At 47.4% G+C, this 26,145-nt stretch overlaps 1 protein-coding gene across 2 annotated transcripts in view; it reads left to right on the forward strand.

Annotated features, from left to right (window-relative positions):
- Positions 1-26,145, forward strand: part of DENND2A (DENN domain containing 2A) — an 84,571-nt gene that overhangs the window by 52,801 nt on the left and 5,625 nt on the right. For both annotated transcript variants that reach the window (XM_039482681.1, XM_039482688.1), the window contains exons 7-15: positions 426-519; positions 3,111-3,161; positions 7,899-8,086; positions 8,916-9,025; positions 9,309-9,378; positions 9,753-9,830; positions 10,332-10,472; positions 16,288-16,436; positions 24,348-24,525. In XM_039482681.1, the coding sequence (XP_039338615.1) occupies positions 426-519; positions 3,111-3,161; positions 7,899-8,086; positions 8,916-9,025; positions 9,309-9,378; positions 9,753-9,830; positions 10,332-10,472; positions 16,288-16,436; positions 24,348-24,525 (1,059 nt within the window). The remainder of the gene's footprint in view (positions 1-425; positions 520-3,110; positions 3,162-7,898; positions 8,087-8,915; positions 9,026-9,308; positions 9,379-9,752; positions 9,831-10,331; positions 10,473-16,287; positions 16,437-24,347; positions 24,526-26,145) is intronic.

Here is a 26,145-nt window from a genome sequence, read left to right on the forward strand (position 1 = left end):
TCATTTTAACAGCGGCTTCAGTTAGCACTGATTTCCCCCACGTGGAAAATGTATAAAGTGTCTAAAGCATTTTTTTAAATGAGGTTCTCAGTAACCTAAATAGGTTTTCAAATCCTCCTTAGGTCTCTAACATGCTTTCTGTAAGAGGTGTTGAGAACAGTTTAATCCTAATCTTTACTGGTGATCTGTTGTTCTCGAATCCACTGGGGTGGGGAGGGCTGGTCCAGGGGATGGCCCAGGGGGACTCATTGTCAACAAAGTGTAGACAGAGTCATAGTGTTTATGGTACCTATAGGGTCTAGTGGTGGGAAGGTTGTTGACCAGGATTAGGAAACTGAAAATTCCCTTTGGAACAATAACATTTTCATCTCCCTTATTGGGGAAAGGGCACTAACCCTGTTTTCTGTCTCCTGCTTGCTGAGCAGCTGGTATTGAAAATCAACGCCATCTATGAGGCCCGAAGAGGGAAGAAGCGTGTCAAGAGGCTGTCCCAGTCTACGGAGAGCAATTCAGGGAAAGGTAAATGAACTTTGACCAAAGCTGAGTCTTTTTGAGAGTTTCTACCTGGCTTGAATTTTTTGTGATGTACAGTGTGTTTCCTAACACTTTGTCTGGTTCGGTGTAAAAGGACTGGCTGGGGCCAGGGCCAGCGCTTCCATTTAGGCGACCTAGGCAGTCGCCTAGGGCGCCAGGATTTGGGGAGGGGGGCGGCATTTTGCCGGGAGGGCGGCAGATGGCTCCAGTGGACCTCCCGCAGGCATGCCTGCGGAGGGTCCGCTGGTCCCGCGGCTCCGGTGGAGCATCCACAGGCAAGCCTGTGGCAGGTCCACCGGAGCCCCGGGACCAGCGGACCCTCCGCAGGGACGCCTGCGGCAGATCCACCGGAGCCGTGGGACTGGCGGTGAAATGGGTAGAGCCGGCCCTGCGCCTAGGGTGCCAAAAACCCTGGCGCCGCTCCTGGCTGGGGCTTCCTTTATGAATAGGGCCCTACTAAATTCACGGTCCATTTTGGTCAATTTAACAATCATAGGAATTTAAAAATAATAAATTTTATGATTCCAGCTATTTAAATCTGAAATTTTACAGTGTTGTAATTGTGGGGGTTGCAGTACTGCTACCCTTACTGCTGCTGCTGGCGGCAGCGCTGCCTTCAGAGCTGGGCAGCTGGAGAGCAGTGGCTGCTGGCTAGAGCCCAGCTCTGAAGGCAGAGCCAGGGCCAGCAGCAGCGCAGAAATAAGGATGGCATGGTATGGTATTGCCACCCTTACTTCTGCGCTGCTGCCTGCGGAGCTGGGCCCTCAGTCAGCAGCCAACACTCTCCGGCCGCCCAGTTCTGAATGCAGCAGCACAGAAGTAAAGATGGCATGGTGTGGTATTGCCACCCTTACTTCTGTGCTGCTGCTGGCGGGGCGCTGCCCTCAGCTGGTTGCCTGGCCAACAGCCACCACTCTCCGGCCACCCAGCTCTGAAGGCAGGACAGAAGTAAGAGTGGCAATACTGTGATCCCCCCTAAAATAACCTTGCGACCCCCCTCCCGAAACTCCTTTTTGGGTCAGTACCCCTAATTTGAGAAATGCTGGTCTCCTCCATGAAATCTGTATAGTATAGGGTAAAAGCACACAAAAGACCAGATTTCACGGAGTGGGGGAGACCAGATTTCATGGTCCCTGATGCGTTTTTCATGGCTGTGAATTTGGTGGGGCCTTTTTATGAAGCTAAAGGCTAGTCCACTATCTAAGGCTATGTCTACACTGCACACCCTACAGTGGCACAGCTGTGCCAATACAGCAGTGCCACTGTAAGGTCTCCCGTTTAGCCACAGAGAGCTCTTCTGCCAACAAAATAAAACCAGCCCCAACAAGGGCAGTAGGTTTGTTGGCAGGAGAGCATCTCCCACTGACATAGTGCTAGCCGCACCGGCACTTTTTGTTGATAAAACTTTTGTCAGCCAGAGGTGTGGGTTTTTTTTCACACCCCGACTGACAAAATTTTACTGACAAAGTGCAGTGAAGACATAGCCTAGGACAGTGGTCCCCAATGCGGTGCCCGTGGGCGCCATGGTGCCCACTGGGGCATTTATGTGCGCCCGCCTATTGACAAGTGAGTGCTTCCGCCGGACAACCCACCACTGAAGAGTGCGGCCGCTGGACAACCAGCCGCTGAAATGCTGCCGAGAAGCAGCAACGCCAAGCGTCACCGACGAAATGCCGCTGCTTCTTGGTGGCATTTTGGTGGCAACGCTTCTTGATGACGCCAGTTCTCGGCGGCATTTTGGCGGCGACGCTTCTCGATGATGCTGGTTCTCGGCGGCATTTTGGCGTCTGGTCGTCCGGCACCCGCCACACTCTTCTGGGAACATGAATATGCTATTGCAACAGAAAGGTTGGGGACCACTGAGCCTAGGAGCTCTTACTGTAAGGACATTTCCCCCCCGACTCAGTTTTAGTCCATTACTCCTAATGGTAACCTCATGGGTTGCACTGAACAATTCCTCCTCTTCTTGGTGTTTCTTTCTCACAAATGCTTGTAGATGTTTGTCATGATATATATATATATATATATAAAAGCTTTTGTTTTGGGTTTTAAAACAATCTCTTTGGGGGATTAGAAAGAGACCTTAATGGGGGCAGATTACTCCACATTGGCCTATTCCGGGGGTTTCTGGCACCTTCTTCTAATGCATCTGGTTCTGGACACTATCTGTGGCAGGATACTGGACTAGACAGATCATGCATCTGATACAGAATGGCAATTAACTGTGTTCCCCCTGTCCCTCAAGTTATTGTGTAGCCAAGATAAGCGTGTTAGATCCAAATGTTGTGCTTGGTTACATCCATACAACCAACTGAATGTCAGTTGAAGCTTTCTGGATTTTTCCTTTCGCTCTATATACATAATCGCTTTTGTTGCTCTTTTCTGAATGCCCTCTAATGGACAGGAAGGTATCAAGAATGGTGAGCTAAGGCTCCATTGTCATGGGCACCCCTGGGAAGAAAGAGCCTTTGTGTGTGATACATTCTGCCTCCTGAAGTGGTTAAGCCTGGTTATATTCTGCCATCCATAAGCAGTGCACTATTTTTAGACAGTCTTTATTTCATGTTTCCTGGTAGTTACAGATGAGAACAGTGAATCGGACAGTGACACTGAAGAGAAACTGAAAGGTAAGAAAAGTTTGCCCTCCGCACACACATGGGAAATGGTAACTCCCACTTGATTTCCAGGGGTGTATTAGCTCTTTCCTGTTCTCTTTGCGGAACTTAGAGAAGAGACTCATTTCCACTCAGAAAAGAGAGAAGTCAAAGGCCACAGAACCGCAGGAGAAGCTCAGTTTGAGACACATGAGAGCCCAAACCAAACCGAGAGCCCGTTCCAACTCCCACAGAAGTCAATGGGAGTTTCTAAACTGACTGTCGTGGGAGTTGGCTTGGACACTGAGGCAGTTCAGAAGAGGTTTCGATAAGTAAAGAGTCACAAATGTGTGAAGAAGGCTGCCAGAGGCAGCACTGCAATGTAACAGCATGAGCATAGTCCAAAGTCCTCACTTGAGGAGCAAACTATTGCAGCCAGTGGAGAGATTGAGCTGCACTACATGCTCTCCTGTGAAACTCCTGTGCCTACGTGAGGCTGTTTGCTCAGCCCTAGAGGAACTATGTGTTGTATCAGCCTCCACAGGATTCCTGCAGAATCTCCTTGAATTCCCTGCCCTGGTTATCACTCCAGCACTGTACTAGTGACACTATGATTATTTCTGGATTTATAGCCGTGATTAGAAACCAGCCGAAACTGGCATTTGAAATCTAAACTCCCCCAACTATAAGGATTTTCAGATTCCTGTGCAGAGATACAACCCTAGCCCCATGGTTTGGGGAACAGGTCAGATCCTGGTGCAGGGCAGAGGTAAGCAGGTGGCATTCCCACTCTGCTTCTCACACAGTGCACTAGTACTGGAGATGACCTGACCTTATCCCTTTTGGGGGGTTGCCTGAATAGAAAAATTAAAACAAACATAAACATCACCCTGAGCATCCTCCTGAATTTAGCTGTTAGCAGGGTTTTTCCCTGCAGGACCCTTGTGTTCCTGACTCAACTTAGCTCTGCGTCAGAAGGTATGTCTACACTGCAATTAGACACCTGCGGGTGGCCCATGTCAGCTGACTTGGGCTCCCGGGGATTGGGCTAAGGGGCTTTTAAATTGAGGTGTAGATTTTCACCCTCAGTCTGCAGCCCTCCCACCTTGCAGGGTCCTAGAGCCCAGGCTGCAGCTCCAGCCTGAGGCCAAGCGTCTATGCCACAGTTAAACAGCCCCTTACCCCAAGCCCCATGAGTCCAAGCCAGCTGGCACGGGCCCGATGCGGGTTTTTAATTGCAGTGCAGACATACCCTGAGAGATACTCAGGAGCCCTTTTCTATTCCTGGACTGGAGTTAATATGAACTGTCTGGTCTGGCTGCCAGAGTGAATCAGCTTAATAGGCCTGTATCTCTGTGCAGGGTCCTAGCACCTGACCGCTTATCACAGGCCTGTTGTCCACTTTGAAGTTAGCTGAAATCTAGTGAGGACAGCTCATGAGGCTTTCGTTTGAACCTGAGTTAGAGCCCTGATTGGGCTCAAACCTACACTTAATCCAGATCAGGGTCCAAATACCACCTCTTTGGCCCATACGTTCCAAGGCAATGTGGGAACAATTCTACTCTAATACCATATTGCCATTGCCCAGTCACTACACCAAAATCTTCCAGTAAAAAACATTAGTGTGTTACCGCTGTACCACAGTGCTAGAGTGGTAAAAACTACACTGCCTCTGTGTTCCCATGTGTTCATGTGCTGAAAAAGATTGTAATTCTGCACATGCGTGTAGGCATTCCACGTGTTCAACAAGAGCAGATTTCAGGACTTTCTTCTCCTTGGGTATGTCTACACTACCCGCGGATCGGTGGGTAGCGATCAGTTTATCGGGGATCGATATATCGCGTCTCATCTAGACGTGAGATATCGATCCCCGAACACACGCCCGTCGACTCCAGAACTCCACTAGGGCGAGCGGCGTTAGCGGAGTCGACAGGGGGAGCCGCAGCCATCGATCCCGCGCCGTGAGGACGGGAGGTAAGTCGAAATAAGATACTTTGACTTCAGCTACGCTATTCCCATAGCTGAAGTTGTGTATCTCTCATCGACCCCGCCCCCTAGTGTAGACCAGGCCCTTGTTTCACCAGCTTTTGCTTCTATTGCTAGTTTGCTTTTTCTATTCATGGAAAGTGCATCTCTCTGGAGATGGAACCTGCCTGTTTTAAAAATCCAGAAGGGAGGATTTTGCTCTCCCATGAGCAGGACCCGGTTAGTGTGGAGAGGCAAGGTGGGTGAGGTAATATCTTTTGTTGGACCAACTTCTGTCGGAGAGAGAGATAAATTTTCAAGCTTACTCAGAGCTCTTTTTCACGTGTGGGAAACTAACTCATAGCCAAACCAAAACCTCAGATCCAAACAGCACCAAACTCAAGGGTCTCAGAATCCAAACATGACTCTGAATCTGATGATGCAGATAACACCTGTCTCTATAAAGGTGTGAATCAGAACTCTGGAGCCACAATGTGTTGCTGAGATGTGTTCCCCGTGCACTTATTCTCCTGACTCAAACAATATGGTGCCACTGTTTTAAATACTAGGAAAGTGGGCCCATTTTGTAATTGAAATGTTTTATGTTTGGGGCTTTCCGTTTGAGACAGTATATTAAGTGCTGTCCATTAGGGAAGGGAGAACACTCTGAAGCCAGATTCTGCCATGACAACAACAGTGCAATCCGATTAGCTTTAATGGGGTTGCACAAGACGTAAGCCAAGGCAGAATTTGATGTATAGGCTGCGTTTACTTTACACTCGACTGCGGGCAGCATGTAGTGTACGTGTAGCTACACGCTGCAGTGAAAAGCACACTGTGTCCACACTGTGGCGTGTAGTTACGCATGTCAGTGAAAGACTCTGGCAGAGGCTCAGGCTTTCCGTGCTGCCTTCTCCCTGCCAGAGCCTTTCCCTGCTTCTGGAGTCTTTCCCTGCTGCAGGAAACGGCTCCAGCATTGGGAGGCTGGTAGAGCCTTTCCCTGTTGATGGAGGCTTTAGCTGTGGCAAGGAAAGACTCTGGAAGGGGGCAGGCAGCAGCCTTTCCCCACTGCCTCCCCCCTGCCAGAGCCTTTCCCCAGCATCCCGGAGGCAGTGGGGCACTATGCTGCTAAAAATAGCAGTGTAGTTGGGGAGGCACTGCTTGAGTGAGTGGAGAGGCATGTAGTGTATGTTCTCACATACTTACCCACAGCCTTCAGGCATGTCTGTGCCTACTCCCCTAAGCCGTGGCTCACCATTTTCTTCTGTGGAGACTACACACGTATGTACACTACATGTCGCCGAAAGAAGGGTACAGTGTACATGCATCCTTGGGGGCGGGGGTGGCATTTTCAGAAGCACTTAGCCTACTCTGCTCCTATTGAAGACAGTAGTAAAACTCCCATTAGCTTCAGAGGGAGCAGATTTAGGCCAGTACTGAATGTTTTTGAAAATCCCTGCCTTAGACAATAAAGGGCCTTAACCCCACCTGTAGCCAGGCCCTGACTGGTGCAGGTGCGGTGGGGATAAAAGATGATTGTAAGCTATATTTCCAGTCCCCTTATATCCTGACCAGGCATTGTTTCACTTCTTGCTGTAACTTAGAGCAGCCACAGGGCTGCTGTCAGTTGTATTCAGCTGGAACCTATGAGCAGCACAAAGCAACCTAATGAGGGGCCAAAGATCTGGCCCAAGGCATTCATATAAGTCTCCACGGGGCTGCCTCTTCTTGGGCAGAGCTCTTGTTTGCAGTCACTTTATTTGGTGCTGATCAGTTCCAGTACATCATCATGGATTGCCCCTGTCAAACTTGGGGGCATCACTCTGCCACCCAGCAGCACAAGGTGCCTGGCTGTGACGTATTCTGCAGTCTCGTCTTGCAGTTCATTACCACTTTACTTTTATGGGAGGAGGGGGGCACTTTTGGAGATTTACTTTGAACCTAACTATAAAACTACAGGGGAAAATGTTCCAAAGGAATCTTGTCTGGCCTCTCCCCAGTGGGTGGCTTTTCATTACTTTCCCGACTGGAGTGTTTCTTGACCCATTGTTTGTACATTGTGGTAGTCTCAGGCTGCTGGTCAGTTTTGTTCTTTTCCCAGTATCTTTGGGTGAACTTGGCCCTTGTTTTGAAAAATAAAAGTAATTTGAGCTCTGATTAGCTTCAGGCATAGTATGGGCTGGCATAAGGCAACCTTTTTCACTCATCCCTCTGCCAATGCATTTCATTCCTGGCCTACAGCTTCCCCCATCATGCCATTACAGCCCTGGGGCCGTGACATTACTCAGCCTGACTGTGTTCTGACCTACAGGATCCCCAGCTACTCTAGTTCTGGGCTTCAAGTGCTGCCAGCGACCTCTGTGCATCAGTCACATGTGCTGGCTTTGACATGTAGATGAATAAGGATGAGGATGACCCCAGGAACTCTCTCTTTCACTTGCTACCCCACCTGGATTTCAATTTGGGTCTCCCCGGCTGAAAAGCCTACCTATTAAATCTCTGTTCCCCCTAGACCCCCAAAGGTTGCAATTTGGGCACCCACACTCTTGTCCCCTCTTCCCGTGTGCTTTTGGCCAGTGCTACACACCTGTGTTGAAAAACTGCTCGGATTACATACTGTCTCAGCCATTACAGCTTTTCCTTGGAAGCTGTATAGCACAACTTCCAAATGTTTCCGCCTCTCACTCAGCCCTTGGGAAAGGAAACACATTACAATTGCGGTGAGCTCACAATAGGTCATTCCAAAGCATGGTGGGAGCTCTATTCAAATTCCAGTATCAAATGACTCTCTCTCTCTCTTTGTAGCTCACAGCCAACGGCTGGTACATGTGAAGTCCCGCCTGAAGCAAGCCCCACGGTACCAAACCTTGGAGCGGGACTTGATTGAGTACCAAGAGAGGCAGCTGTTTGAGTACTTCGTTGTGGTATCACTGCACAAGAAACAGGCTGGGGCTGCATATGTCCCTGAAGTCACCCAGCAGTTTCCATTAAAGGTTCGGTGCACGGGCAAAGGCCTACTGGTGTAACAGTGTCATCATTTAGGCTCTTTATCCCCATCTGGAACCCATTGCCCTCCTGTCTAGCGTGCTGCAGGACGCATGTTTAAACAGGACACTCTCGGGGGAAGTTAGAGCTCTCATGTTAGCCCGTAATGTAATGCAGGATAATCCCCTGCTGTGCCATTGTTTAATAGAACAGAGGATTTGGAGGTTGCCCTGCCCTCCATGAACTTCATGATGTTCCCGAGTGTAGATGGAGCAGCCACTTTGACCCTTCACTGCCCTGGGAAAAAGTGTGTAAAAAATTCTTCCACCACTTGTCTCAGTTAAAAGGGAAGCAACTTGGTACTGCTAGGAGAGACCAGCGACTGTGATTCTCAGGGTGCAGAAAACTGTCATTGCAGAGAGAGCAAAGCTATTACCAACAGGTCTCTCTTGGCATGAGAAACAGGACCAAATGAAAACATGTGGCAGTGCATTTTCCAACATGGTGTAACAAGAGCTCGCTGCAGGCTTTATTCTGCACACACGCCCCCGCACAGATAGCCTCCTCCCTTTACCGAGCTCTTAGCTATATCACAGGATAGAAGTGAGACCCAGCAGGGACAAACAAATGCAAAAGTAGGGTTTGGTGGAGAGCGTGTGAGGGGAATGACTTAAATTCCTAGGGTCAGGTGAGCTAGTAGAACAGCAATTTTAATATCTTCCAGGCAGAAGCTTAGTCTCTGTCATCACCTCTTCATTTATCACAGGACAAATATTTGAAGCCGTTCCATCCCCACGTGACTAATTGAAAACATTCCCTCCTTCTGTTCCCCGCTAGCTCGAGCGTTCCTTCAAATTCATGCGAGAGGCAGAGGATCAGTTGAAAGCCATTCCCCAGTTTTGCTTCCCCGATGCTAAGGACTGGGCGCCCATCTACCAATTTGCCAGGTAGGCAGGTGTTTTCCTCTCCCCACCCCCGTGAGAACTGGGTTTGTACGTACAACTCACTTAGCCATGGGAACTGTTAAGACAAAGAGAGAGAAACCCAGTGGGGGCAGAGACACTCCTGGAGAGTCCAGAAGGGAACAGAACTGACAGTGTGAGACGGGAAAGGTGGAAATATGAAAGGAGAAAAGTGTTCTCTGGGCGGTGGAGTGGGTGTGTGTACGGTGGTGTTTCCTAATGTGACCGTTTTTTTTTCTTCTTCTGGTCTCTGTTCTCCCTACTGCAGTGAGACCTTCTCCTTTGTCCTGACTGGTGAGGATGGGAGTAGACGGTTTGGATATTGCAGAAGGCTACTGGTAACTATTCACCATTCTGTTGCCTAAAAGGGTCTGAAGGGGAAACCCTCATCTGTGGTGTTTGTATTGCTGGCACCAACTGGACAGGGGTGGGGGACTTCTGCTGTTCTATTCAGTGAAGAAGCAAATGGCACAGCAGAGGAGACTCTCCAGCTTTCTGCTTCCCTGTGCTGCTCTGTTTAAGGTCCCTCTTCAGAATCCATCCCCTCACTCCAAAATACAGCCCCTTTTCGCGTTTCTCAAGGTTTCGCAATGAGAGCTTCTCCTGTTTCACCAGCCAGTTCCTGAGCAGCGCAGAGAATGCAGTCGCTTGCTCTCTGCCTAGGTTGAACTAACTACCTTTTTTTGGTGTGTTTGTGTTTCTCTCTTGAAAGCCCAGTGGGAAAGGGAAGCGTCTTCCTGAAGTTTACTGCATTGTGAGCCGCCTTGGATGCTTCAACCTCTTCTCTAAGGTGAGGGGGAAAGAGGGAGAGAACCTGCACTGTGGGTAGTAATGAAGCTGAAAGCAAAATCAAGGCTAAAAGAATGAGGTTCAGTAAAGTGGAGGGCTCAGACTTGAGAGCCTGGAAGATGGCATTGGGAGGGGGAACACACACTAATTACATGAACTTTGCAAACAGATTATTAAAAATTAAATTACATAAAAATATGGACCAGCAAACATTGGCTTGTTCCTTTAATAAAACGACCAGAGCAAAGAAATTCCAAGATAAAGGATGAAATCCTGGCTCCACTGAAGTCAGTGGGTTTTACTGTTGACTTCAGTGGAGCAAGGATTTCACCCAAGGTTTCTACTCTAGTCTCTCTTGCTCACTCCATAGTATTATGATACTGCACATTTGGGCTCCACACACGCTGGGGTAAGGAGGGAATGTTAATGCTTTTGTATTTTATTCTCTGTTTCCCTCTTGCCTCCTGTTTATACATCTGTGGCTTGATGTTCTTTCTTCCAGATCTTGGACGAGGTTGAGAAAAGACGGGAGATTTCCCCTGCTTTGGTGCAGCCTCTCATGAGGAGTGTCATGGAAGCTCCTTTCCCTGCGCTGGGCCGGACCATCACAGTCAAGAACTTCCTACCAGGCTCAGGGACTGAAGTAAGGACAACACCAGAGCTGCAGGAGGATGGGATGATAGGACAGGCCAGCAAGCACCTGCTGGAATAATAAATCAGGCCTACACCTGTAGTGCAGGGCTGTGGAAATATGCAAATTCCTGTGAAGTGGAGGCTCGAGTTTAGTGTCAAAGGGATTGATTCTCAGTTCCTCTGTTCCTGAGGCAGGTGTCTTCAAAAATCCTTCATGCTCCCTGTATTCTGGGGCTGTTCTGGGCCACTAATGGCCCTAGTCCTCTGCGGTCTGCCTCTTCCCATGACCAGGGCCGGCTCCAGGCACCAGCTCAGCAAGCAGGTGCTTGGGGCGTCCAAGGGGAAAGGGCGGCAAGTCGGGCTCTTCGGCAGCAATTCGGCGGCGGGTCCGTCGGTCCCTCTCGGAGCAAAGGACCTGCCGCCGAATTGCCACCAAAGAAGAAAGCAGCGCAATGGAGCTGCTGCTGATCGTGAGCACGGGGGGTTTTTTTGTTTGTTTTTTGTTTTGTATTGTCACCATTTGGGGTGGCAAAAACCCTGGTGCTGGCCCTGCCTATGACTCAGCCCTCTAGCCAGGTTGCTTTAAAGTCTCTCCCCTTCCGGAATATGAGAGTCCCACAAAGAAACTGTCCACTGCCTTTCTAACAAGGTCTTCAGACCCAAGTCTGGGCCTCGTTGTCCTCACACCCTTCTCTCAGGGCGTTCCACTCCCTCAGGGTTCTCCTCTGGTTCCCCTAATACAAATTCCAAACTAAAGGTATACAAACTAAAAAATCAATTCCTGCCCTCCTTGGGCTTCCCCTTTTATCCCTCTCTACTGCTCTGGTCCTCCACTGAGCACTTCCTAGGACTCTTTCCATGGGAGAGTCCAAATCCTGCCCTTCTATCAGGGCTTACCACTGGAGCCTGCTCCACTCCCAGTGGCTGTTTTATCTCTCTCCTGGCTTCTGCCAGAGCTCTCTGTTTAGGAGAGGATCGCAGGGCCAACTCTCCACCCCTGGGCTTCTTTCTTGAGCCTCTTCACTCTGTAGTCCCAGAGAGTTACTGCAGACTCTCTCCCGGCAGTCCCCTCCTCCTTCTTCATCTTCTTGGGTTTGGTGGCACAGCAGAATCACGTTCTGTGTGTCCACTGCCATGCACTGGACTTTGGAGGTAGGTTATGATTTGAAGTCTGTCACCTTTCCCAGTATTCTAAAAGAATTGCAAAATAGCTTTTTTTATTGGGTCCCCATTTTCCTTGTATTCTGGACAGGAGTGGCAAAGAAAATGTTCTTATTTATATGGAAAACTCAGAACCTGTAGTACATCTCCTTTCACTGGTACAGTTTTTACCATTCCATGAGAGATGATCCATCATTTGCTGGGCCGTACATGTTTCACATAGTATATTCTTTTGTGTGTTTATTGGAAATAGGTTACTATTTCATCCACAAAGACCTGTTAACATTTTGAATAAAGCCATTTTGCTCTTAGAATCATAGAATCGTAGGACTGGAAGGGACCTCGAGAGATCAGCTAGTACAGTCCCCTGCACTCACAGCAGGACTGAGAATGTTCATCTCAGGGCCTTGGACTATGCCAACGTTTTCAACTATTGGGCATAATTCACAGAATTTTTTCCCTTTTATTTCATGTGCTCACAGTTCTTGCCATTCCTTCCTTAGTTCATTTTTGATTAAGTGCTTAAATTCCAGTTTGCTTAAGGGGATCTCTAGGTCAACTTGTTTGGCCTTAATAGCATTTTTTGTCTCTTTGTTTGCCAGTTCATTGCCTGCTAGCCCTACATGTGCCGGGATCCATGCTATTATTATGGTCACATACAATTGTACCAATTCAGCCATTAGCAGTAATATTTCATTACATAGATCGTGTCTGCTGTCAGACTTGCCATTATATAGTGTCTGCAACCCTGATAAGGAATCAGACAAGGTGGCCATGGCAGCTGGCTGCAAAGCTAGGGCCCAAGTTAGTGCCAGCAATATCCCTATTAGCTCAGCCGGAGATAACGTTAGTGAGTCTTATGGTTTTCTTGACTCTGAATGTGGGTGCCCAGGAAGCTATTCCCACTCTACTCATTCCTTCCTCTATGGAGCCATCAGTATGCATTTGTCAATAGTGTTCCCACTTAGCATAGATACATTGATTTGCTATATCTTGTATATTAATCATTCTTCTCCTTTTGTTCACCATATAGTTCCAGATCTATCGCGAGGAGGTAGTTCTCCGGAGATAGAGTATTTTCCCAGTGCTAGAGATTTTGGCCTCTTTTTTAAACCTTTATTTTTACAGAGATCATTTATCCACTTCCTTACCCTACTTACTGAGGATTTTTGAGTTTTGTCCTACCTGCTTTCCATTTAGTTCCCAACAATGAATATATATTAGCTTAGTGTTGTCTTCACTATTACCTAGTACTTTGGCCCTAAAGGCTAAGCCTCAGAGCTTCATTCTGAGAGTGATCGGCATGCTCCAGCTGCTATCTGCATTACATACAGAGGCGAGGTAATGAAGGCATCGCTTGCAATATGCAATGTCTGTGCTTGGATACAGTCTAGTTTTCTCAGATTTGTTTTCAATGCTGACCTAAAGGCCTAGCAGCCATACTCAATAATAGGTCTGATTAGGGTTTGCCATTTTCTTAGTACGTTGATTCTCCCTTTGCATTTATCTATAATGTTTTTGATATGGTCCTGTCACGAGGTTCACAACTCACTGCTAGGGGCGCCTCCTCCTGGCTGGTTTGGGGATTAGCTTTTTCGGCCTGATGCCTCTTCTAATGGTTTCTCAGCCCGTCATCTTGCTCTGCAGCCCTGAGGCCCTTCTCCTGCTCAGGAGCTGCAGCGCCTCGTCTTCATGGCTTGCATCTCTGGCCAAGTCACAACAGTCCTCCCCTTCCGTGGTTCCACAGCATCCCAGGCAGTCCTTAAGTCCACTGCCCTGGCTAAGTAACTCCCTCAGTAATGGGGATGGATAGTGCCAGATAGTCCTCAAGATCACTGCCCAGATTGGGCCACTAATTCAGTGGCTGGTAGGGGAACCCAGGCCCACCCTCTACCCTGGGTTCCAGTCCAGGGGCCCCATCTCCGGCAGCCAAGGTCTGTACTACCCCAAACATTCCTACCTCTCTCTTGGACTACTTCCTACATTGCCTCTCCCAGGCTTTCATTCTCCACCCTTCTAGCCAAACCCTTTTCCTCTGGGTCTGCTAGACAAACCCTTCCTCTGGGGTCTAAATCTCTTTCTCTTCCTTGTCCCATGAAGAGTGACTGAAGCTCTCTTCCCGGCAGCACCCCCTTCTGCTACCAGCTCCCTGGTTTTATAGAAGCCCGGCCTATTCCTGCACAGGTGAGCTTCCCTTAATTAGGGCTTTCCTCTCAGCTGAAATGTCCCGTGGTCTGCAGCCTAGTAGGTTAATTGGCCATCTGGCCTATGTTAACCCCTTCAGGGCAAGTGAAGGAAGCACACTCCATCACAGGTCCCTCCAGGTGAGCTTGTTATCAGATATCACACCTAAGAATTTGTCCTTTTTCACTATATTTATCTGCTGGTCATATATTTATATAATTTCTGAATCTTCCATGTTGTGCAGATCATTCATTTAGTTTTGTCAGTGGAGAACTTGAAGCCCCACCTGTTTCTCTGTTCTGTACTCCTGCAAAGTGCATCGCTGATTCCTTTGGTGGCACGTCCAAGGTTTCTGCTTTTGGTCCCTATGGCCTGGTCATCAGCAAATCATGTGATGCCTATTCCTGCACTCGTTTCCTTTGGAAGGTCATTTATCATGATTTTAAAAAGGGCTCGGCTAATGACAATCCCCTGTAGAGTTCAATATACGGTAGAAAAGGCTTTCCCTACCCGGACCCATGTAGTTCTTTGTGCAGGAAATCCCTTGGCCATTTGTATATTCTTCCTACCATACCCATGGTTGCCACTTTATATAATAGTCACACTCTCTGTAACACATTGCAGGTTTTCTCTATGTCCAGGAAGGTTACTCTCATGGATTCTTTCCTTCTCAAGCTTTTTTGTGCTTCTTTGTCTATTGGTGTCAATTGCACCCCTGCTGTCTGAACCCACATTATGTTCCATCTGTGAGCCTATTTCCTTCTGAGTGTGCGACTCATCTCTCCATCCCCAGTCTTTCCATGGTTTTGGCTAAACATGCGGTGAGGGCAATTAGTCTGTAGGCCTCAGGCCTAGAGTGCCTTTTGCCGGGTTTCCTCACTGAGGCACTAAGCCCATGTTTCCAATCCCTAGATATTTCCCCTTTTCTCCGTATGCTAGTCTGTCATTTTAGTATTACACTCAGGCTTTCATCGCCTAGGTATTGGAGCACTTCAAAGCTTACTAGCCCCCTTCTGCTACAAGCTTCCTCTCTTTATGTTAGCCAGCCTGTTCCTGCCCAGTCCCAGGCTCCATGATCAGTTTAGCCTGGCTCTCCCTCCAGGTGTAGCCTGCTAGGTGAATTGGCCGTTCAGGCACACATTAATCCATTCAGTGCCATGTGGGGTAGAGCCTTGCTTGGCCCTGAGGGTGAATTTAAGTGGCCTTAGGGTCTCTGGGAAACCCATATAGAATATCTGTAGTGGAGCATGCCCCAGCCACACCCTCGGACTGCTGCCTACACCAGAGAGCTTCACTGCACAGGGGTTATTCTTAGGGGGCTGTTTCTGCTAAGGCCCTTTCAGCTGCCACAACAGCACATGAGGCCTTAGCCTACCTGAGAACCGGGTCCAAAGTTGAGGGTGGGTCATGTGATGTACTGTGGGAGAATGGGCAAGGTGCTTTGAAGCTGGTTGCACCGGAGAAAAGATGGTCTATCAGTTAGGGAACTGGCCTGGGATATGGGTGACCTGGCTTGAATTCCCTGCTCTGTCACAGACTTCCTGTGTGACCTTGGGCAAGTCACTTTGTGCCTCAGTTCCCCCTCTGTAACATGGGGATGATAATACTGTCCTATCTCACAGGGGTGTTCTGAGGAGAAATACACTAATGGCAGTGAAGTGCTATGGTGAGGACTGTATGCGTAGATAGAAGCAAAGGCAGTAGTCTGGGTTGTAATTGCTACCAGAGTGGATAATCTACAAGTTAGACCTTGCTCCCCTCTCCTTCCCATCCAGATTCTCATAGTGAAAGTGATCCTGGCTGTTTGAACTGACTGAAGAATTAGAAACATCCCCTGGCTCCGTCCTTCCCCCTGTACCCTGCAGAGTGTTTCCCAGAATCCATTCCTGATGGGAACAAAATTCCACTCCCTGGGACTGCCCCGTGTCAAAAGACTAAGCATAAAAGTTTGCTTGGGCATCACACTCATAGTGAGGGAGCTCCCTGTGCCTAATTTAGTGGGAGAATCTGCAATGGATTTCTGCACCCACCTGGAATGGACTCTGGATAGAGCCCCTGGGAGAGAGCAATCTGAACTGTTCCTGTGGCCTACTGGAATATAGGCCCTTGCACAAACTGAACTCCAGGTTCTACTTGTTATTAGCCCAGTCTGCTGAACCTCATGTTGGGAGAACCTCTCCATCTATGATAGCCATCTGCTTCAGACCACCTCACCATCACTGCTCAAAGGGGGTGGGGAAAAGGTGATGGGAAGCCAGTGCTGGCCTTCAGCTTCATCTGCAGGCTGCATTTGTGGGTCCTGTAGAAAGACTAAATCTCAAGGCTTGCCACTCACTAACATAGAGTCTCCTTTAGCTCCAGCAGCAATGCTGTTTCTTTTGGTTGAGAGGGTCCCTGGTTAAAGTCCTGGGGGAGTCTGGCCCCTTGCTTGTCAGTGCACTGATTGAGGCCGTGACCTGTGTTTTGCTTACTTCTGGCAGGTAATTGAGCTGCGGCGGCCTCTGGACTCGAGACTTGAGCATGTTGATTTTGAGTCCCTGTTCTCCTCTCTCAGCGTCCGGCACCTGAGCCGAGTGTTTGCATCCCTGCTTCTGGAGAGAAGAGTGATCTTTATAGCAGACAAACTCAGGTACCCACCTTTGCATCTTTCTCTTGCGTTCTTATAAACCAAATGTTAGTTAAGGAGAGATTGAGAAGGGAGTACTGGCCCCTCTGTGTTGTTCTTTTGTTCTTCTCTGTTATTTCCCAGCAAGTACAACCAATGCTCCCAAAGGGCAGGAGCTCTGACGAAGTGACATGCCCTCTACTGGACACGCTGCGAGACACCTCAGCCCAGCTCTGGAACTTGCAAAAACTGAGCTTCCTCTGGTGCACAAAGGAAACCAAGTTCCCTTTACTCAGAATCTCACCAAGGCAGAGCTCCTTGCAATAAGGAAGCAGAACCCTTCTTATTGCTTGGGAGGGGAACAGTGTTCCCTTCTCAGCCATGCTCTGGCACCCACAGGAGCCAAGCCCGGTGGGGAGGAGAGAGGGAACTCAGTATCTCTTAGCCCTTTCGCTGAGGTTCTCAGATTCTGTTCACTAATTTTTTAATATTGGTTCTTGAGGTTTGGGGTTTAAACTGATTCACTCCCGCAAGTTCAGCACAGGGGTCCAGGTCTCTTTAAGATTTTATGCAGCTGGTGCCTGGCAGCCATCCAGCCCTTAAGCACTTGAGGATTCAGAGAGAAGAGTTCTCAAAGCTCGGTGACAGAAAAGCTACAGATGAGTAATGACACGTATGAGCGCGATCAGGTTTCAGCAGCGTACAATACCCCCAAGCTGTCTGTTTTCACAGATCCCAGCCAGCCGGGTTACAGCCCTGGGACTGGGGGAGGGAAGGCAAGTGGAGAGGCCCCTTTTATAGGGGAGCAAAGGAACAAGGCGCCCTGCAGGGGTCCAGAGATTTGTAAGGGCAGAGCTCATACAAATCCATCACACCAATGGGGAGGCTGGGTGGGTTGTAGCATACAGGCTGCAGCTCCCCACTTTCGCTCCTTTACTGCTGCTTTGGGTCAAGGAGGGGAGGATCTATTTGGTTACATTCACTTGACATGTTACATACATAGATTTTTTTTCATATCCTCTTAAAAGTGCATTAATATGCAAAGCATGAAAGCACCAATGCTGCCCTTAGCCTGAGACAATCCTATGTTTCTCATGTCTAAACTACAAAAATAATTTTGGTAATCTTTATAATGACAAGGTTTTCTCTGGGAGGTTTTCCCTCCCATATAGGATAAGTGCAGCATTATGACTGGATTCATTAGGGACAGAGGCATAGATTAACCTTTACATGATGATAGCCAGTGAGAATATGTGATGCCATGCAAGGATTTTATTGGTATAAGTTTGGAATCAGCACATTGTTAGGCAGCTCGTCCCCAGTGAGTGCCAGTAAAACCCTTATATCATATTGCACCGTCATGTGGCATATCCAGAATACGTGTGTTACAGAAAATATTGCAAAAATGTTTTCTATCAGTATTCTTCTGTCAGTAAAGCCAGGTGCCTTCGTACTGAGTCCAACTGTCCAGGACTTGAAAAAAGAGAGGAAGTATTACAAACTGTAGAACCCTCTAAAAATTATATACAATAGCTTTCCTATACGTAAAGGTTTTAAGGTCCAGTATCTATGAATCTACAAGAGCTAGAATCAAGTACTATGTGCCGTGTTGCCAACACTCGTGATTTTATTGTGAATCTTGCAATATTTGGTATTTTTCTTAGCGTCCCAGCTCCTGGAGTCAGTTATTTTACGAGAATCTCGGCTTTCTTTTTTTTACCATTAGCTTAAAAATAAGTTTCTAATCCACATAGTTGTGGAGACGAGTTTGAAAACATGACCCAAGAGTACCTTAAAGGCTCAGAAACCAAAAGTCAAAGAAAATAACCCAAATGTAATATTAAAAACAAAAAATCCTTGATTTTTAAAGCCAAGCTCATGATTTTTGGGACCTGACTCATGATTTTGGAACATTGGGCATTGGCAACAATGTAGTGTATCATAATGGGAAGCTGAGAATCTTCTCCATCCATTGATGGAAAGCTCCTGTTCCTATCAGTGATGGCTTTTGAGATATTGGACTCCAAATCTATCACTGATTCAAGGTTGACAGTCACTCGTCCTGGAACAGGGGACAAGGAAATTGTCAAGTATTAAATAGTGTTTACTTTGGGAATGGGAATTGCATGTTTTGGGGGAAAGAAAACAAACATTTTTATCTGGCAAATAGATTTTTTTAAAAAGTAGAAAAGACAGCTGTTTGAAGCTGCTCAGGGGTTTGGAATGCTAGTAGGAGTCCAGGAGGGATGGATTAGTGGTCAGAATGCAGGTGAAGTGGTGAAAAGTGTGTGATAAATTGCATTTATTGCACACCACTCTAATTTATCATGTGGATGTCATCACTGTGTTTATCTGTACGTGTACTTGTTTGTGAGGGTATCTATGTATATATTTAGAGAGAGAGAGAGAGAGAATGATACACACATAGTTTATTTACGTGTTTTAATTCCTACAAAATCTGAAGTCTCTGTGAAAGGAAGTGGAAAGGACTCTTGCCAAGTACTGTGTGAATTATTAAATGTTTTCAAGCTGAGCCAAAAACACATCTAACAAGTATAAAGCAAGTGAAATGCTTTTGCCTTTTCCATCTTTGGAATGAATATTGAATGTTTTTTAAAAATCTGTCAATTCAAAGCTTGGCAGTGGACAAAGAGAGAATTTGGTTGTTAGTTTTATTCCCCCTGGCCATAGCAACAAGAGTAAACATTCCCTTTCAACCCAAAAAATGACTCTCCCAAAAAATTGTTGATCTATTGAGATAATCTTTCTCCAGCTTTGCTCAGGCCTGTATAGGCCTTCATGTGGGCATGGGAAAACACCAGTACTTAAGGTCTGCTATGTGACACAAATGGATTAGACTATCTTTGTAGTGAGATTTTGTTTTCAAATCAAAGTGCCAGAGTGACAGTCCTGGACTCTAAAGACCAAGTTTTGCAAAAACAGATGTCTCAGAGTCAGACTCCTTAAACCCAACCTAAATAGGTGGCCTGATTTCACCAAAGTGCTAAGAATGTGGCAGTTCCATTGGGCTGAGTGGAAGCTGCTAAGTAGTCAGCACTTTAGAGATCAGAACACTTATCCAGGAGCCTAAATATGGATTTAGGAGCCTACCTTTAAGGTACCTATTTTTGAAAATCTTGGTCTAAAGTCCTGTGAGGGCCTGGAGGTCACCCTGGTGCACCCCCTTATGGTCAGGCATGGCACTGTAGGTGCACCTCATCTCACGTCCCTTCAGCTGGGTTAAAATCAAGTCAGAGGGATCTTTTTAATCAAAGAGCACCCTCCTTGCAAGGGTCTCATTTATTAGTGACAGCCACAAGCACAAGTAGAAGCTCATTCAGGTACACCCAGGGATATTCGTTGTCTTGAGCTTAGTCTAGCTAGCCGTCTCTGGCTCCTTCCTTCAGGAGACTCTTTATTCCTGTGCCTGAAAACAGCCTCTGGTCCAGCAACCCTTCTTGATTCATTCTGAGGGTTACCCCTTTTCAGTGCTTCCTTAAGCTGGGATCCCCAGCTCTCCGCCTGGGAACTGGGCTGTATGAGTTAATTCCATCCTTTCCCCTCACCTAGGAGCCTCACCAACTCTCCTCGCTGGAGATGGGTGGGCTCTGTTAGATTTTGTGGTTCTTCCTAAGCAGGATTCCTTAGCTGTCCTCTCTGGAACGGAGTCATGGATTAGCCAGCTGTGGGACCTTTACCAGCTTCACCCCCAGCTGGATCAGCTTTTCCCTGCTGGTGTCACCTACTGTCCACTCTGCTATGAGAAAGGAGGCAGCTTTTATGCTGTTCCCCTTCTTTCAGCTCATCCCAATTGGCTGGGGGAGAGGGGAGCCTTGCCCCTCTCTCTCTCTGCAAGGCTTCTGGCTCAGTGTCCTTAAAGAAACAGTAATGGGATTTCATCCCGAATGCTTTTTACTCCCGGGACCACTTCCTCTCGCTGCGTGTCTCCCAAGTCCCTATATATATAATCAGGCCTTTCATCCTCCTAAAGGGCCAAGCCATGTGATGGAGTGGGTTGACCATTAGGCACCACTACTCTTAAAGGACAGATTACCCCGTCACAAGTCCTATAGATCCCTGCTGGGGACTGCAGCTGTGTCAACAATGCTTCGGGGTCAATAGTATCAAAGGCAGATCTAAAAGGATCAGCATGGACACTTGATTTTGATCATCACCAGTAGGAGATGACAAACCAACAAGAGCCGCACAAGCTCCATGCTGTACCTAGGTCTAAAATCAGACTGATCAGGGCCCAGGCCATCTGAGCACTCTGGAGTTACTTTTCTCTCTTCTCCCTAACCTCAACCTGAAGGAGAAGATTAGAGAACAGATGATAACTGATAGGATTCCCAGCCTAGAGAGTATGTGACTAAAAATCATTTCAGCATGACATGGTATCTGCCATGCCAAAGGGAGGCATTGACGGTCTCCACAAATAATGGACCCATGTCTTCCTGCTAGTTTTTAATCATTCTAAAGATTCCATTTTGCAGTGGAAAGGCTGAAGTTCCCTGAATGCATCCAGCACCACAGCGAGCAATATTGGCTGAAACTCAAGCAGAGGAGACTCCACATTTGTATTCTGCCCCATGCTCCTGCTCCCCAAAGCAATTTCTGTGCACTCCCGGATGCTGATGGATCTGAAGCTAAGCAATCTGATCCACAACGTAGATTGAAAACTGCACAGTGGGAGAAATGTTCCACACTGAGCGCAGATGACCAGGATTAACCTGGGAGAGTTCTGGTGACCAGGATTTCAGAGATGCTACGGTGAAAGGGAAGGAAACCTTCTTTGTTTCCTGTACAGTCACAGCATACAACTAAAAAAAAAAATTGTCATAACCAATGCAACTGAGTCTGTGACTTCCACCAGCTGTCCTCTGGCTCCCAGGCATCTTCCCTCCCACTTCCGCTGTCACATGGCCTCTGTATTCCACTGTGACTTGCAAGCAGAGGAAGAGGGACTGGAGAGTCACTGTAATGCTGGTAAAGGACAAAATGTTTTAATATCCCACTAGCCCCCAGGTAGAGTAATGTTTTGGCTGCACAATGTTCTTCCTTAGAGCTGTCTGGAACCAGACCAATTAGTTTCGTTAGTCACTAAGACCAACCTTTCACATCAGTTCCTATCAGTCCCTGCATGGAGGAGCTGGCTGTGCCCTGAAAATGAAGGAGGCAGAGGCTGGTTCACGACAAAGAAGTAACCTCTACCCTTGCCACCTGCATCCCAACTCAAAAAAAAAAGAGCTCCAATGCTATCCTCAGAATAATCCCATAACACCACTGATAATTGCTGACAGTGCTTCCACACAAACGCTGCTAGTATTTCTGCAGGTTATAAAAATTGGGGAGGTGAAAAATATGCTAGGAAATAAAGAAGAAGGAGGAGGAAATCCCTGCTTTTCAGTCTCCGATAATGTTGGCCCCAAAATGTGTGAGGAGACACAGATTTAAAAATCTCTTAAAGGAGACAGTTTTAAAGGGACACAGGCTGATGTTCACATGGCAGGCATACTCTTGTTACAAGTTTGCTGTAAACGAATGCAACCGAAGAACGTTTATTTGCCACGTTGTTTGCCTTGTGCAATTGACAGGACTCTGTGCAGAGTCAGTATCAGTAGCTATGGTTGGTGGAGGCCCTGCAAAAGGGGACTTGCTGGGGAGAGCAGAAGCAAAGTGCAAGTGGAGGTGAAGGGGCAGCAGGCTGGAATGTGCACAGAGAGCAAGAAGGGGGCTGGAACATGCTTTAGTGGTTAGGCTCCTGCACCCTTCTAAACATCAGCTGGGGAGCAGAGCCCTCTGCCCGTCTTTAAAAATCCAGGAGACGGTATTTAAAGGGCACTCCATCAGAAATGTCAATTTTTTTTTTACAGCTGGCAGTTAGAAACAAATCAAGTTGGCAGTGTCCCTTTAAGCAAGGAAATGAACATCTGGGCCTCTTTTATAAAGAGAGACTCCCTCCATGTGGAAGTCCCTTGAAGTAATTCCCTAGTATATTCTCTTCACCGGTTAGAGTCACTGTAAAGCCTAAAGAATAACAAAAACCTAGCGCTTATATAGCACTTTTCATCAGGAGATCTCAAAGCGCTTTACAAAGGGCAGTACCACTATCCCCATGTGAAACTGAAGCGTTAAATGGATTCCTCTCTCTGCCCTACGATCAGAATTCACTTGTCCCCTGGCTGCCATGAACCTCTGTATAAACTGTTCAGAGCGCTTCTTTACCGGGTCACTGTGATGTCCCAACAACAGAAGTCACACTTTGCCAAATGGAATGTATCCAGTGACAATAGGGTGACCAGATGTCTCGATTTTATAGGGACAGTCCCAATATTTGGGGCTTTTTTTCATATGGGCTCCTATTACCCCCCACCCCCTGTCCTGATTTTTCACACTTGCTATCTGGTCACCCTAAGTGAAAAGCAGCCAAAACTTGTAGCCCAACCATGATATTCTCCTAAACCCACTCTGCTGTCATGCTGGAGGGACTCAAGTTTACTAGACTTAATTGGAACAAAAAATCAGGCCTCTTACTTTCTGAGCAAGCACAAGACCACATCTACCAAACCCCCTTCTCTCGATCTCATTACAAGTCAGCAACAGCTGCCAGAGCCACATTTCTCACTGTAAATTTCCCCCCATGGAGTTTAATACAAGCCAGCTGTGAGTGCTTTCCTGGCCATGTGATTCCTTCAGGCCAGACTAGCCTTTCTCCCCTCCCCCATTCTTTCAAGAGCTGGATGCTAGTAAAACCGAAATGACGTTATGTACACGGCTTGTTATGGCGAGCCTCCCCATCCCCTGACATGCACAAACACTTCCAAAGCCAGAACAGATGAGTAACCAATGTCCCGCAGCGTGCTCTGCATAGCCCCGTGAAACTGACCGCACGCCCCGCCCACCTCTCCTTCCAGCACTTGGAAGAGTTCTCTGGCCAAACCTTCTTGGAAGTCGTCCGTGAAGGAACTTTCAGCAGAGTCACTGGTATCATTTGAATGGGAAAAGCATGAACTATCCCAGCTCCTCAGGGTATGTCTGTACTGCAATCAGGAGGTGTGATGTCAGCACTGTAGGCATCTAGATAAATCAAAGCTAGCTGGAGTAACAATAGCAGTGTAGCTGCGGCAGCATGGCATGGCTGGTCGCTCGCGCATGTGCTCCAGGTCCTGGATGGGGTTGCACTCAGGAGGCTAGCCCATGCCACTGTCCGGCTGCCACAGTTACCCTACTCTTGTTACTGAAGCTGGTTTTGATCCAGCTAGAAAAAGGCAACTCGAGTATGTCTACCCCGTATACAATCACACCTCCCAATTGCAGTGTAGACATACTCGCAATCTAGTCCCTCCCCACCATCCTCTTGGGTCAGCCTGGCCTTTTGAGGCCCTATCCTGAGCAGGACGGGTATGGTAGTATAGTATTTTGTCCTGCTTTCTGTTGAGTATTTAGACTGTTTTCTCTGAACTGTTCATTATATGTGCATTGATACCCTTTTCCCCTGCAGCCTTGTTCTTCGCTGAGGTGTATGCCAAGTGTCAGAAAGAGAAGATGTTGTTAATTAAAAGAGTGTCATTGGGCTGGGAGAGAATTAAGCATCAGAACAAGCAGTGCCTTCAATACTGTAACTCTGTTCTGTAAAGAAAGCAAAGTTGCACAGTTAGCCACTTCTGTGTGTCCTTGCCAGGCATGCACAGCAGCTACTGGAGGCAGTGGGAAACTGCCCCTTGTTATGTGACAGAGGAATAGCTTTCAGTAATCCTCACCCATTGCATGTGTCTTTAGACCAGGAAATAAAGATTGGGGAAAAGAGTTTTACAAATGACTAGTGACTGTGGGCGCCCAACTTGAGACACGTGAAAGGGGCCTGATTTTCAGCAAGTGCTCAGTGCTCACCCTCTGCCTTGCCTCTACTGCTGTGTGCTTTGTGTTGTCTTCTAGCACCTTGTCGAAGTGTTGCCATGCCATGGTGGCTCTCCTCTACCCCTTCACCTGGCAGCACACCTACATCCCCGTGTTGCCGCCTTCCATGATTGACATTGTGTGCTCACCAACTCCCTTCCTGATTGGCCTGCTCACCAGCTCACTGCCTCGCCTCAAGGAGCTACCGGTGGAAGAGGTGAGCCATGAACTCAGATTAAATTGTTGTTTTTAAAAGCCACAGGCATTGGCTTCACTGTCTTCTCACCCAGAAGGGTTTGCCTCTTAGATTGTGTCACTGTTTTAAGGCAGGGTGGGATTGTAACTACCTGTGGCTGCAGAAATACAGCTATCCCAGTTGTCAGTGAACTGCATCATAAATAGAACCTGTAACCTTTGGCTTCAAGACACACAGGCTGCTACCTAGTGAGCAGGGACTTTGCTGCAGTTGGTAGGGGGAACTGACATAATGACCTTTATTTTTCCTTCCTGTCCCACGGGGAGTTGGGAGAAGGGCTCCAGTGGTGATTTTGCTGGTGGGGTTTATTATTACAAGTTTTGTTATAGTTGTAGTGCTGGCAGGACAGTGCATGCGGAGAGTCAATTGCTGAGTCTGTCATCTACTAATTGTTCTTTTTAGAGATTGTCCAGGGCCTGGGACGGTTGTAGTTAGTACAGACATCTGTCTGACTGGCTGTATCAGTCTGTTGTCTCTTGTCTTATACTTATCCCTAGCCTCTGCTTGCCAGTAGCTGGGAATGAGCGACAGGGGATGGATCACTTGATAATTACCTGGTCTGTTCATTCCCTCTGGGGCACCTGGCATTGGCCACTGTCGGAAGACAGGATACTGGGCTAGATGGACCCTTGGTTTGACCTAGTATGGCCATTCTTATGTTCTTATGTAAATTACAAGCTCTTTGGAGCAGGGACTGTGTTTTAGTTCTGTTGTACAGCACCTAGCACAATGCGATCTGGTCTGTGACCAGGGCTTCTAGGTGCTCCCACATTACAAATAAATAATAATTAAATAGCAGGCCTGTAAATAAATGACTAACTCTGAACAGGACTGATGAGTGGTGTGCAAGGGCAAACACACACACACACAACGTGACAGGTCATAACATTTTTCAGCTGTGTATACAAAGTGTTCCTAGACTCCAGTGCAGGAAAAACTTTTGCGGGGGCTACAACCTTCTGCCCATTAGTGGCACTGATGGTAGTGAGGTGTTAAGGGAAATAATCTTTTAAAGACAAGCTTAGATCAGACACCCTGTTTTCCTCCCCACTTCACACCTGCTCTATAACTACCAACACTGTTCAGTCAGATCTGATCTTTGCAGAGTCATAGTAAGCAATTACTTCCAATATTCCTGTGGCAACAAGTTCCACAGATTATATACAATGTGTTAAAAAAAATTTAAAGTTGCATTGCTTTGTTTTGTGTGACAGAGTAAATACTAAATAGGAGTTCATGATAAATCCCCATATTATTTTGGTCACTCACTCATCATTGGCTGTGTAAAATAGTCTGTGGCTTCTTTGTAAAGCTTTTTGCTGAGACAATAGATCTGATTGTGTTCTAGTCTAAGGGTTTGGGATGTGTGGGGGAGAGGCGAAGGCAGGAGGGTTCAGGGCTGCCAGCTTCTTTCAGTTCAAGCTGTCATTTTGTGGCTTGTGGCGAAGTGGTCAGAAAACCACAGCAGGGGCCCTGCTGTTGACCAGTGTTTTATATCTCCAGCTGCTGCTGTGGTTCTGTGAAAGGGGAGGAGTTTCCTGGAGAGCCAGGAAGGCTTGAGATAATCTCTGGTAACAGGAA

Source organism: Mauremys reevesii, linkage group 1 (genome assembly GCF_016161935.1).
Source record: "Mauremys reevesii isolate NIE-2019 linkage group 1, ASM1616193v1, whole genome shotgun sequence".
Taxonomy (NCBI): domain Eukaryota; kingdom Metazoa; phylum Chordata; order Testudines; family Geoemydidae; genus Mauremys; species Mauremys reevesii.